The sequence below is a fragment of the Scardinius erythrophthalmus genome (assembly GCF_964197995.2).
Source record: "Scardinius erythrophthalmus genome assembly, chromosome: 8".
Lineage (NCBI taxonomy): Eukaryota > Metazoa > Chordata > Actinopteri > Cypriniformes > Leuciscidae > Scardinius > Scardinius erythrophthalmus.
In genome coordinates this window covers 4365114-4379000 of record NC_138228.1, presented here as the reverse complement: position 1 = coordinate 4379000, position 13887 = coordinate 4365114, and the positions used below count along the sequence as shown (strand labels likewise).

General features: G+C 38.1%; 1 protein-coding gene across 2 annotated transcripts in view; it reads left to right on the top strand.

The window, feature by feature from the left end:
* The window catches only part of LOC308694661 (uncharacterized protein), a 68634-nt gene that overhangs the window by 44025 nt on the left and 10722 nt on the right, over window positions 1–13887 (top strand). For both annotated transcript variants that reach the window (XM_081372312.1, XM_081372311.1), the window contains exons 4-8: window positions 4949–5203; window positions 6272–6332; window positions 6446–6576; window positions 11300–11419; window positions 11812–11925. In XM_081372312.1, the coding sequence (XP_081228438.1) occupies window positions 4949–5203; window positions 6272–6332; window positions 6446–6576; window positions 11300–11419; window positions 11812–11925 (681 nt within the window). The remainder of the gene's footprint in view (window positions 1–4948; window positions 5204–6271; window positions 6333–6445; window positions 6577–11299; window positions 11420–11811; window positions 11926–13887) is intronic.

Sequence of the window (13887 nt, the reverse complement as noted above, 5' to 3'; positions counted from 1 at the left end):
GTTCCTCTCTCTTAATTTATCATTCTCACTGCCCTCCAGCTCCTGACATATCTTTTCATTTACTTTACCCATCCCTTCTCTCGTTCATTGGATTTACAGCTTGTCTCTGGTGAGGTGAGGCTTAGGTGGGCTGATCCAGGAGTCTAAATGACGCGAGTTTGGAATAGTAGAGCCGTTTTTCCTGCCAGCTCTGGATTATTATACAACCATATTACATATATCTGAGTGCCATAGCTTTAACAGTCTTCAACAAAGTCTGTCCTGACCCATTATGTCTTTGAAATAGACTTTGTGTGAGAAAAGGAGAGAGGGAGAGGCAAGGACAAAAGTGTTGTTCAGTTTCCATTTATTTTATCGTCTTCTATCCAGGGTGGTGCGCCATTCAGAATTGAATGAAGAACGAATTTAAATTGCAGATCAGTTTTCCTGAATTTTAACAGCATACATGTATTTTTATGCAAGGAAGTATATTTGAAATTTTAAATATGATTAATTAGTTGAGAAGCAAAAATATCAGGCAATACATAAAATTAATTGACTATGTTAAGTGTCTTCGAACTGCAATTCAGTAAATCCCTTCTGGTCAGTCCAATGTCGGACCAGAGCTGATCCTGACCTCCCTGTTGCCCTACGCAAAATTCTGTTAAGGGTCCGTCCTACCTGACCCGTGAGCCGTGTAAACCATTTGCCATTGCCACACAGTCACACCTGACACCCCAGCGATCCCACTAATCCTCCCTCCTAACTAGTACTAATGAAAATGTAATTCCTGAAATCAGAAATAGACATATTTTATATGAATCAAGAATTCACATTTTAAATAGTACAAATCTAATTATTGATATCAAAAATGCATCCTGTGAATGAATAAAAGCTAAAATGGCTTGCTATTAGGGCTGCACGATATTGAAGAAAAATGCAATATGCGATAACTCATTAAAGCTACACTGTGTGATATTTTCCCCCATCTAGCGGTGAAATTGTATATAACTACCCAGTGAATATTAGTTTCTGTTCCTTTCAATTCCGAGGGCGTTTTAACTCCTACGGTGGCCGTATTATTCCAAGATTAACATGGCTTCCAGTTCGACTTCATCCAATTGCGCCATTAAAACTATTCATCACCTGTGATTCGTCGCAGCACAGATTTATGTTACAAGGTAAAAATACTTTTTCACCATTGACGCGAGGAAAAGTAACGCAAGTTATACTAGAGGTCGTTCTGGCGTTATGCACAACCATGCTATGGTTAGACAAGCAACTATAAAACTTCAAATTTACACAAATAGGCTGAATTACCTGTCGAGAAGAAAGCAGGCAACTTCGGCGTCCGTTTTAAAATATTTGCTCCTCATGAGCTCTTTCCATCTGGGAAAAGTTACTCCAGTATTGACTTTGGTCTTGCTGATTTGCCTGTTGCGTTGACGTTTTAATTCTCTCTTTCGCTTCCTTGGCGACTCTGCTACATGTACTCGAAAATAGGCGTGATCCTCCATCAGCAATCTTTCAAATCTGCCGGCAGTCTCGAGTAATCTCCCCCTCGCATTCGTCACGGTGTCACTGAGTGTAAAGCGCGAAAGGCGAAGCTTGAATTTACAGGTATGTCCCTCTTTGGCTAATGTAGTTTCAAGATGGAGGGGTAACATGGCGACCGGCATTCGAACCCCTCACCCGTATGTACTTTCAGTGGCAGATTATAAACTTACGAGAATGCTTTATTACTTGAAAGAAGTAAATATACATTAATGAGCACATATATTTTTGAAAGAACTAAGTGTTTTTTGCTAAGAATCAACTAAAAAAATTACACAGTGTAGCTTTAAATATTGCGATATTCGATATGCGATATATGATAATGCTTAAAAAGTGTGTAAAGTAAACTTAAATTATCTTTAAAATATATTTAAAATGATATAACCTATGTGTTTCACATTCTTTTTGTGATGAGAAAACATCCCTACAACTTCTGAAAGTGTTTTACTCTAGCATAAGAAGTGTTATTTTAACATCAGTGTAAACCACGGGGTTTAGGGGTTCAGGTTATTAGGTTTATTTAACAACACAAACGGAATAATCTGTCTTATTGAATTCACGGTTCTTGGGGATTTGGAACCGGTTCTCGATTTTTCTATCCCTACTGATAAATTGAAGGGGAGCCGTTTTTTTTTTTTTTTTAAATGTTGCTCAATCCTGGTTCTGTACAAATATATATTGTGCACCCTCTCTTATTATTGAACCACCCTCTAAATCCAAATGTATTCCTCTCTTATGGTTTTGATGGATGTTGTGTGATCGTTATCTTACATTGCCGAGTGAGAAATCAGACTTATGTTCATGTAAATTTATGTACCTGAACATGTCAGAGATAAACTGTGCTCAAGGCTTTCTGCATGAGTGCAGCTCTGCTGTAGTCATTTACATCTCTAATGGATTGTAGTAGAATGATGTTTAAATGGACAACACCACTAATAACTGACTGTGCTTACACTGCAGTCCTTTAACAGAAGAGGACGAGACCATCATGTCCAGATTTGTGTGTGCGAAAATTGTGCCTTAAGGTTCCAAATATTTTTGGGGGTCACTGAATGTGGTTGATATGTTTATTTTGATTGAGTGCGTGGAGTTGCTGATAACTTATCTATGTTTGAACACCTTCGCTCTTCCCTGTTTTCATTGCTTTGTTTTTAAGCCCAGATGATCTCATCTGTAATAGTCCAGTCATTTTATGAAAAAAGGTTAAACAAATTGCAACAGAAGCAAACTCAACTGATTTTGTATCCTCAATATGTCCTGAGTAAGGAAAAATCTGGGGATTCATTTTTTATTTTGTCTACCTTTTGTCTTCTGCATTCCCCTTACCATTGTCTCCTGTTCTTCCCTCAGACTCGTCCCCCAGAAACATTCCCACAGACCCAGCCCTAAACCCCATCTCTGCAATAATAATTAATAAAGGCTGGTTTCTAAAGTACTTCTTCCTGCCTCTATGTATTAATGCTCATGGGTAGCCTAAACGGGTTCCATTCAGACCTTAACATTAAGTATTTTACTGTTATGTGTCAACAAGATTCAACAAGACATTTTCACCTGGCTACACCCAGTGTTTAGATCTGTTTTATTTATGCAAATTAGCACATCTGTAATTAGATTATGCACCGTTTGTCCATGTTAACAAACCATTTCAAAAAACTTGTAATACATTTTTTACCCTATTCACGTAAGAGAAAGAATGAATAGGAATGAATAGGATATATTTGGGTCTTTTTCGAAACTTTCCCCTAATGGGATTCTTCGGGGCTTTTTTTTTTTTCCTTACTCAGGACATATTGAGGATACAAAATCAGTTAAGTTTGCATCTGTTGCAATTTGTTCAAGGTTGACCCCCATTTTGGCTTAAAATGACTGGACTATAAGGCCAGTTTTCTTTCTTTCTCTTTCTTTTTAGAGCATTTTGTGGGAGATAATGCACTATGTAACAGTATTCGAGATTAGGAAGGCTAACAGTCAGAACAGTCACAGGGAAAACCCTTATGACTTATCACCACAAGTTAATCTCTATAAACAGAATTTGTTGTGTTAATGAAGTTGAAAGATTAGACACAACATTCAAGATCGGTATCACATCAAGTCAAGTCACCTTTATTTATGTAGCGCTTTTTACAATACAGATTGTATCAAACAGCTTCGCAGTGATAACAGCGAAGCTGTAAATGGACATTAGTCTAGTTAGGGGTTAGAAAAAAAAAGAAAGGAAAAAAAAGATACTTTTATTAATACTTTTATTCAGCAAGGATGTATTAAACGTATAGGAAACGTAAACGCTGTTTCAAATAAATGCTGTTCTTTTGAACTTTTCTGTTAATCAAAGAATCCTGAAAAACATGTAACATGTATACAATGTAAACATTTAGCAGCACAACTGTTTTCAACATTGATAATAAGAAATGTTTGTTAGGCAAATCAGCATATTAGAGATTTAGGAAAAAGGACATCCTGAAAAGTCCTTTAACTGTCACCCCCCCCTTTTTTCGCATAGACATGAAAATCACTATCCAAACTTAAATGCTTGTAATTCAAGAATGCTTTGGAATATAGACATATGGTTGGTCTTGTTTTAAAGAAGACAATGTAAAATGTACAATGTAAAAATATAATTATTTATATTCTATATAAAATATATATAATACAAAATATATTTTACTTTAAAACTGCAAGAAAATTAAAGAAATCGAAACAAGTTGTGTTCCAAATTTTAGGTTGATATCTCAAAAAATTTGCTTTCAGTAAGATTTTATTTGGGCGCAGTACCAAACTTTTCACTAGATTTTCATATATGTTTTGAGTGATCTGAACCATGTATTTCCATAATTTTCATACAGTTTATGAAGTATACATCCTATTCAGTAATAGTATGGGTGGTTTGGCAGTGTTTGATTTGATTTCAACCTCTAATAATCACATAAAAAGAGCACATATGTGCGTTATAGCTCGCTGCCGTATCCATAATATTTTTCTATATATTCAAAACATTTTCAGACCTTTTTTTCTCATAAAATTGAATTGGTGTTATCTTTTGGACTCTTGGCATGAAAACAAACTGAGGTTTCTACCAATCTTTCATGATTTTTCATGTTTATTTCTATTTCAAAATAAAGGCCTAAACACGCCTAATGAATATGAAATATTCTTGTTGCAAATTGATAAATTACTGCTCCTTTGCAAATTATTTTAAAAAACAGCAACTAGAACAGAAAACTAGAGATTTTAAGCTTTCAAATTATATATAGTTTGTCAATATTACTTTAGGTTTTTACTAAGATATTGTTGTTCTAGATGTGACACCTAAGGTCCTGTCTCACTCTTGCTGGAGCAGGTTTTTCCTTGGAAAAAAATAACATGAGAAAAGATGTTTAGTTTTTATTTTACTCTCTCTGTCTGTCGCCCCCCTCAGGTCGGGAGGAATTAATAGAGCGAGTGTTGCTTTCCTCAATGCTGAACCCAGGTGAGAAGTGGCAGTCGTTCCCTCATCACGGTCACACGTTCGATCTGGAATACCGCCTGCGATTCCGCTGTGATACCAATTACTACGGCCCACTCTGCAACAAACTCTGCCGAGCACGAGATGACTTTTTCGGCCATTTTGACTGTGATCCTTACGGGATTAAGGTGTGTAAGGAGGGCTGGACTGGACCAGAGTGCCGACAAGGTGAGTGGGTCCAGCACACTGTTAACAGCCGTATCATAAATGATGGCGATATCTATGGACTTAGCTAACCTAGCTATAATTAAGCTATAGCATAAGTTTGTTGCACATAACCCGTATTAGACTTTAGCTACAGGATTATTATTATTAAGATGTTTTTCCAACACTCCACAGAGGCCAAATCGTTTTCCAGCAGAGAATGACTTAAAGGAACACGCCGACTTTTTGTGACTTTAGCTTATTCACCGTATCCCCCAGAGTTAGATAAATCCATACATACCCTTCTCATCTCCGTGCGTGCCGTAACTCTGTCTGACGCACCCACCGCTAGCCTAGCTTAGCACAAAGACTGGAGGTAAACGGCTCCAGCTAGCATACTGCTCCCAATAAGTGACAAAATAACACCAACAGCGATTTACTCCAACTCTGAGCAAACTCTCTGCTCCTCACCACGGGGCTTCTCAGGCGCTGCGAGCAAATCACTCCGCCCAAGTAGCAGTGCTTCGCCTTCTGAGAATATAGTTCCCAGTATGTATACGGTTAGAAGATGGCTGTGTCTCATGTGACCTTGTTATTTGTACACGCTGTGACTATACAAATCACAACATGTAAATAGGAAAATGTTGGCGTTATTTTGGCACTTATTGGGAGCAGTATGCTAGCTGGAGCCATTTACCTCCAGTCTTTGTGCTAAGCTAGGCTAGCGGTGGGTGCGTCAGACAGAGTTACGGCACACATGGAGATGAGAAGGGTATGTATGGACTTATCTAACTCTGGGGGATACGCTGAATAAGCTAAAGTCGGTGTGTTAAGGAAGAGAGAAATGTCCACATCCTAATGGTTTGTGATCAGGAAGAGCCCATATTACCACCATAGCCTAAGTCAAAACATTGAGCTAGCCTTATGTTAACAATAGTTGAGTCAGAGAAGCATCACATCATGACTGGCTGCATTTAGCAATGGATTACGTGTCCAAAGTCTCTGTATTTGTGTGTTATTATGAGTGTTATGAAAATGACTGATCATTTTGATCATCATATCTGAATAAACCTTCTATATGCATCTTTGTAGCGGTGTGTAAGCAGAGATGTCACGTGGACCACGGTTCCTGCGATGTGCCCGGAGAATGCAAGTGAGTCTGCCCAGGTTTCAGAAATACAGAGCGCTGATGCATGTCATGTTTTGCTTTTGTTTTCTGGCTTTTTCTCACTTTCTCACTGCTGTACCCTCTCTCTATCTCTGTAGGTGTCATTATGGCTGGAAGGGTGATCTGTGTGATGAGTGCGAGACGTTTCCTGGGTGTGATCATGGCACTTGCACTGAACCCTGGAAGTGTGTGTGTGACACAAATTGGGGCGGCTTGCTCTGTGACAAAGGTGAGATGACATCTGCAACACAAGGAAATGTGCTGGTGTGTGTGTATGCATAAATGCCGGTTGTTATTATAAGGGCCATCAATCAATTTAAATCTTTACTTGTGTTTAACCTCATCATTTCAGTGTAGTTAATGTGTTAACACATTCAGTTGCTTTATTAAGGAAGGGAAAAACATGTGTGGATGACACTTGTATCTGTAATATATGTGCATATTTAAAGGCAAGTTTCAGCACTCGTCTCACACTCTTCTCCACCCTGGAAGAGATGATGCATTACACAACATCCACTTAACACCGAAAAACAGCTGAAAGCTTGATGACAGCGGTGAACTTTATTTTTAACATAAATTAACATATAATTTTAATTATTAAAATGTTGATTTAATTATGAATACATATGTGACCCTGGATCACAAAACCAGTCACGAGTCGCACGGGTATATTTGTGGCAATAGCCAACAATACATTGTATGGGTCAAAATGATCGATTTTTCTTTTATGCCAAAAATCATTAGGATATTAAGTAAAGATCTTCCATATTTTGTAAATTTCCTACCGTAAATATATAAAAAAATATATTTTTGTGAGTGAATGCAGCACAGTCATGAACATAAATGGACAACTTTAAAGGAGATTTTCTCAATGTTTCGATTTTTTTTTGCACCCTCAGATTCCAGATTTTCTAATAGTTGTATCTCGACCAAATATTGCCATATCATAACAAACCACAAATCAATGGAAAGCTTATTTATTCAGCTTTCAGGTTATGTATAGATCTCAATTGACTGGTTTTTTGGTCCATATGATATTCACATAAATACATAATTATGATTTATATTAGTAAAACTAGAGACCTGACAAATCAAAAGCTGGCTTTAACGTCACAGTCAAATGTATATTTTTAAAGACATCACTTCTGCTTATCAAGGTTGCATTTATTTGATAAAAAATATGAAAAACAGTAATATTGTGAAATATTATTACAATTTAGAACAACTATTTTCTATTGTATTATATTTTATATTGCAATTTATTCCTGTGTTGTATAATCATTCTAATGCTGCTGCTCTCAAGAAACATTTATTATTACTATCAATGTTGAAAACATTCGAAACACTTCATATTTTTCTGGAAAACGTAAAAAAAGTAGGATTTTTTGATGAATCGAAAATTCTAAAGAACAGTGTTTATTTGAAATCTAAATATTTTGTAACATTATAAATGTTTTTTTATTGTCACTTTTGACCAATTTAATGCATCCTTGCTGAATAAAAGTATTATTTTTACTGATCCCAAACTTGTGAATTGTAGTGTAAAATGAATGGCGAAAAAAGACCTTTTATATGTAAAATCTTTACATTTCAGATGAGGATAATAAAGTGGCTCTGCAGCTCGTCAGAAGTACAACCTGACAGATGTCATTAAAATAGGAAAACACTTATTTTTTTTTAATCTGAAACGCTGTCTGCCTGTCAATCAGGATTGCTGACAACGCCATGTCTGTCATGTCTTTGCAGGGCAGGATTTTGGAGACAGGTTGACGTTGAAGTTAGCAGAATGAAAGTGAAAAATCAAAATGAAAAAAAGAAAACCTTAATAAAATGGGTTAATAAAATGAACAGTGGCGTCTCGTCGGGGGAGGCAAGGGAAGAACAGGCTTCCAAACATTTTGAGGTGAAAATAGGAGAAGGATAATTTAATGTTAATAAAATTCCCAGTTATTTATTTTATTTCTTGTCTCAGAATGTGCATTTCTTGTTTGTAATTTCACCACTGTTAGTTACACTATAAAATATAACTGAAGTCAAAACCACTGCTGCTCTTCCCTGATCCTGCCAAATCTACCGATAGGAAAACTGTGCTAAGGCGATTCTGAAGGGAAAAGAAAAGGGAAGCCGAGGCAAATCCATAGCCAGAGACTTTTGCCTCTGTTGGGAAAAAAATTGCCAATCACCATCAAGTATTGCACTTTCAGCGGTTCGAGTGTTGAGGAAAAAATATCGGGGGGGGGGATTCTTAGACTACTACAATTTAGTTTGCCTCCTCTTTTTTAAAATCCAGCAGTCGCTACTGAAAATCAACAGTGTTAAACATAGTTATGTCATTTTAATAGCCCCCCCACCCCCCACACACACCAAAAACTAAAGTCATTAGATTCACTGATTCCAAGACTTACTATGCGGCAATGTTTGTGTAAATAGATCACGATAATTTGAGTTGGACCCATTCGTGGGGTTTCATCAGGGTTTTTAGAGGAAGAGGATAAAACAGATTATTAAAACAGATAACTGCCATTTAGCAGTTATGTTAATGGCACTGTCATGCGCACACACACACACATACACACACACACACACACACACACACACACACACACACACACACACACACACACACACACACACACACACACACACACACACACACACACACTAAACTAAACTAAACTAAACTAAACTAAGATCTCAGGAGCCAGTCTACCAATCCTGCATCATTTTCCATCATAGCGCTGGTTTTAATTTGTGTCTATTTGTATGTTGTGGTTGTAATTCTTCCAGTTAAGCATGCTTTTGTGTTGTGGGTAAATCTTCAGGAAACAATTCCATTTGAGTGTAACTCATCCCCTCAAGCATGACTGTGTAGGAATTCTTGGTTAGATTTTGTATGATTTATGATACAAACTACATTTAAACAATGTCTGGGTTGTCAAACCTGATTTGTGTCTAGACCAAACTGGCATTTTGTTTAACCCCATGAATCTGAGCTTGAAATTATTGTTTAAAAAATCATTTTCCTTCAAGCAACAGTTCCCAGTGGGAGATGTAAATTTTTGTGAGTTTTTATATACATATATTCACATATGTTACAGATGTTGGTATATTGTATTGCTGGAAGTAGTGGGATGTGGAACAGATGTATCACAGCTGTTTTCACACGGCTATCAGTGCTTTTTGAGTCATTTTGATGAATCAATAATGATTTTTCTGACAAATCATTCAAAACTGTGTGTTGTATGTATATGTGTTTTGTATCATTTGAGAAAGAAAATGTTCCTCTGTCTGAATCATGTGGTTTTAATTTGTCCTCAGTTGGTTGGAGGGCTGCAAGGAAAATGTAAATGATAAATTTGCATTGGTTTTGTCTTTACCACAAGTTTCTTATTTCTTAAGTCAACATTAATCAACATTCACTAAACAGTGCATAACCATAAAAATGTGGGACAGAGCTTGATTTGATCCGTTTTCATGATTGGATAATGAAGAGTGGATGTTTGATACAAAACTTTGCGATCACCATTGACTATTCTATCATTATTTACTCATCGTCATGTCGTTCCAACCCCGAAAGACTTCAGAAAACACATGAAGACTTTTTTTTGATGAAATCTGAGAGCTTTCTGACACTTTGACGCTTTAAAAAGTTTATAAAGGGATCGTAAAACTAATCCATAAGGATTGAGCGGTTTGGTCCAAATTTTCTGAAGAGACTCGGTCGCTTTATATGATGAACAGATTGAATTTAGGCTTTTATTCACATATAAACATTGATCAGCGAACATGGACAGAAGCTCAACCGAACCTGCTTGACGAGCGAAAACAAACCTCTTTGATTCTTGTGAAGCTCAAACGTGATGCGTAACACGAGAATGAACCCCATTGGTTCATGTGAAGCTCAAACGTGATGCGTAACACGAGAATGAACCTCATTGGTTCTTGTGAAGCTCAAATGTGATGGGTAACACAAGAATGAACCTCATTGGTTCTTGTGAAGCTCAAATGTGATGTGTAACACGAGAATGAACCTCATTGGTTCTTGAGAAGCTCAAACGTGATGTGTAACACGAGAATGAACCTCATTGGTTCTTGAGAAGCTCAAACGTGATGCGTAACACGAGAACGAACCTCATTGGTTCTTGAGAAGCTCAAACGTGATGCGTAACACAAGAATGAACCTCATTGGTTCTTGAGAAGCTCAAACGTGATGAGTAACACGAGAACGAACCTCATTGGTTCTTGTGAAGCTCAAACGTCCTGCGTAACACGAGAACGAACCTCATTGGTTCTTGTGAAGCTCAAACGTCCTGCGTAACACGAGAACGAACCTCATTGGTTCTTGAGAAGCTCAAACGTGATGAGTAACACGAGAACGAACCTCATTGGTTCTTGAGAAGCTCAAACGTCCTGCGTAACACGAGAACGAACCTCATTGGTTCTTGAGAAGCTCAAACCTGATGCGTAACAAGAGAACGAACCTCATTGGTTCTTGAGAAGCTCAAACGTCCTGCGTAACACGAGAACGAACCTCATTGGTTCTTGAGAAGCTCAAACGTGATGAGTAACACGAGAACGAACCTCATTGGTTCTTGAGAAGCTCAAACGTCCTGCGTAACACGAGAATGAACCTCATTGGTTCTTGAGAAGCTCAAACCTGATGCGTAACACGAGAACGAACCTCATTGGTTCTTGAGAAGCTCAAACCTGATGCGTAACAAGAGAACGAACCTCATTGGTTCTCACACGTCGAGCAAACATTCTTGACACGAGAACGAACCTCATTGGTTCTTGAGAAGCTCAAACATGATGCGTAACAAGAGAACGAACCTCATTGGTTCTCACACGTCGAGCAAACATTCTTGATTGCTTTTTAAAAACACACCTGTGAATCAGTGTTAATATAATAAATTGTCAGATTTCCCTAACTGCAGTTTCTCTCTCACTTACAGATCTGAATTATTGTGGTAACCATCAGCCATGCAAGAACGCTGGTACTTGTACCAACACTGAGCCGAACGAGTACCTGTGTGTGTGTCAGGAGGGCTTCCGTGGCCGCAACTGTGACATCGGTGAGCTGACGCTATAAAACACAACCATAAACTCTGTCAGCCCTGACAGCCTAATACAACCATACCTCAAAGATGTGCTGGACAAGAAAAAAACTGCAGAATATTTCAGTCAAAGCTCAGCTCTTCTTTTTCACTGTGCCACCAATTATCTCCTCTGAAAGGATAATTTTAGTCTGTGTTAACGTGTGATCTCTGAGAGGTGTTGATAAGAGATAAATTTACAACAAGAATGTTCTAGAGTTGAATGCCTCAAACCAAGAATCTCTGTAAGACGACAAATACAGCATAAAATATACTCCCTTATGTTCATATTAAAGGTGAAGTGTGTCATTTCTGCTCCAAACATAGTAGAGCTGTTCAGTAAGCATCTCTTCCTCTCGTCCCCTTAACAGTGGAGCACGCCTGTCTCTCCTCTCCATGTGCGAATGGAGGAACGTGTATTGAAGACCCAACAGGCTTCAGATGTGTGTGCGCGTCGGGCTGGGCGGGACCCTCCTGTGCCTCCGGTAGTTACACACACACACACATACACCTGCACAGATTGCAATCAGCACCAATCAAATGCAGCTGCTATTTCATGTGCCAATTTTAGCCAGAACTACATTAAAATAATGCTCCCTAACTGTCAGCAATCACACACGCACATGACGGATGCACAGATGATAATGTGACTCAGAGATCAGGTTGTGAGAGCTCCTCAAATTTAAGGACATTGGTTGACTGTTTTAAGACCATTGCATTGTTTTTACATGTTCTCATCAGTTTAAGCAATGCCTTTATTTTTTTAGAAGACATTAAAGTCGGGCTCAGACTACAGGAGTTTGGTGCAAGATTTATGCCTGGTTTATCCCTCCCAACATTCGGAGAAAAAAAAATGTGTCGGTTCTGATGTTCAGCCCGGATTTTATGGTAATGTGAGGCGTTTACAGATCAAATCTTAAACCTGATCGCGGACACATCAGGGACACCGGAAACATGTTTGATATTTAGGATTTTAAATCCGTTGATTACGGCTATAATTACGTCAGTACTTCCACAATAGCCAATGAGAGACAAGTCTACAAGGAGACGGAAGTGACGAAACTTTTTAAAATGGCGACCACGAAACAATAAGAAGCTGTACGGGTCCGGTGTACAACAGGGATTGAGAAACGACTGGTCGAAATGTGGCAACAACAACACGACTGCCTTTATTATGTCTCCTCATATAGGAGACATTATATTTTGTTAACACCCGCTTTCCCGTGAGGTGCTAAATCTGGCATGATAATCTTAAGCATTTTCAAATCTTGTAATGTGTGCAGGTTTGAGATTTGAAAGAAGAAAATCTATGAAGATTGTCCTCATGCAACCAGATTTCACAGTCGGTTAAGATTGAAAAACTCCTGTAGTCTGAGCCTGGCTTAAGGGTACGTTTACACTACAAATGGAAAGGTTTTTCCTTTGCGTTTTTTTGAAAAATTTAGCATATGGACAACAAGGTTGTCAAAACGATCCCTGTTCACACGGATCCGCAAAAACAAAAAAAATTCTGTATTATGCCTATGCCAGGCCAGTCAGAATCAAACGTTTCGGTGCACTGGAAGGATTTTGAGATTGAGACGGCCCTTAAAATGTTTGACTCCCTGATCAGTGCCCAGACTATTGAACTAGGGAGCTGATTGAGACCTTTGTAGTAATCCTGAAGAGCTTGATTAGCTTGTTCAGGTGTGTTTGATTAGGATTGGAGCTAAACCAAAGCCACTTGAAGGCATGCCTGCAACCCTAGTCGAAAAAAGCATAACGTCGGCTAGCGCTGCAGAGAAAGAGACACAAGGCTGTTTTTTTAAATAGATGTCAATGGAGGAGAGGCTTCACTACACTGAAAAAAAAAAAAAAAAAAAAAAGTTTTTGTGAGGAAATAGCTTATCACTTGATGAATTGACAGCCCATTGGCCAATCTTCAACATGTTTGCTCTTAAACATTTGTTTTGGATTGATCTATTTTTAGAGTTTACACCAAATAAAATGCTGTTTTATCAGAGAAATCACTTGCACGACAGGTAGATTTCAGTTTACAGCACTTCTCATTCATTTCTATGGTATCCGCAAACAGTGATTGACTGTCGCACAACTCAATGATGTCAAGGTTGTGATTGGTTATCAAGTCACACGTGATCCAAGTTAGCCATTCTGCTTTCTCCCTCATATCTCCCAAAAATCTCTGGCTAAACTCTGCAGGAAAGTGGACCTTGTGCTGAACACAAAGGAAGATATTTTGAAGAATGTCGGTAACCAAACAGTTGATGGACCCCATTGACTTCCATAGTAGGAAAAATAAATAAAAAGGAAGTCAATGGGGTCCATCAACTGTTTGGTTACCGACATTCTTCAAAATATCTTCCTTTGTGTTCAGCAGAAGAAAGAATTTCATACAGGTTTACAGGGTAAAAATTGCTAGTCTAGTGGTACAGTTTAGCATGCAAGGA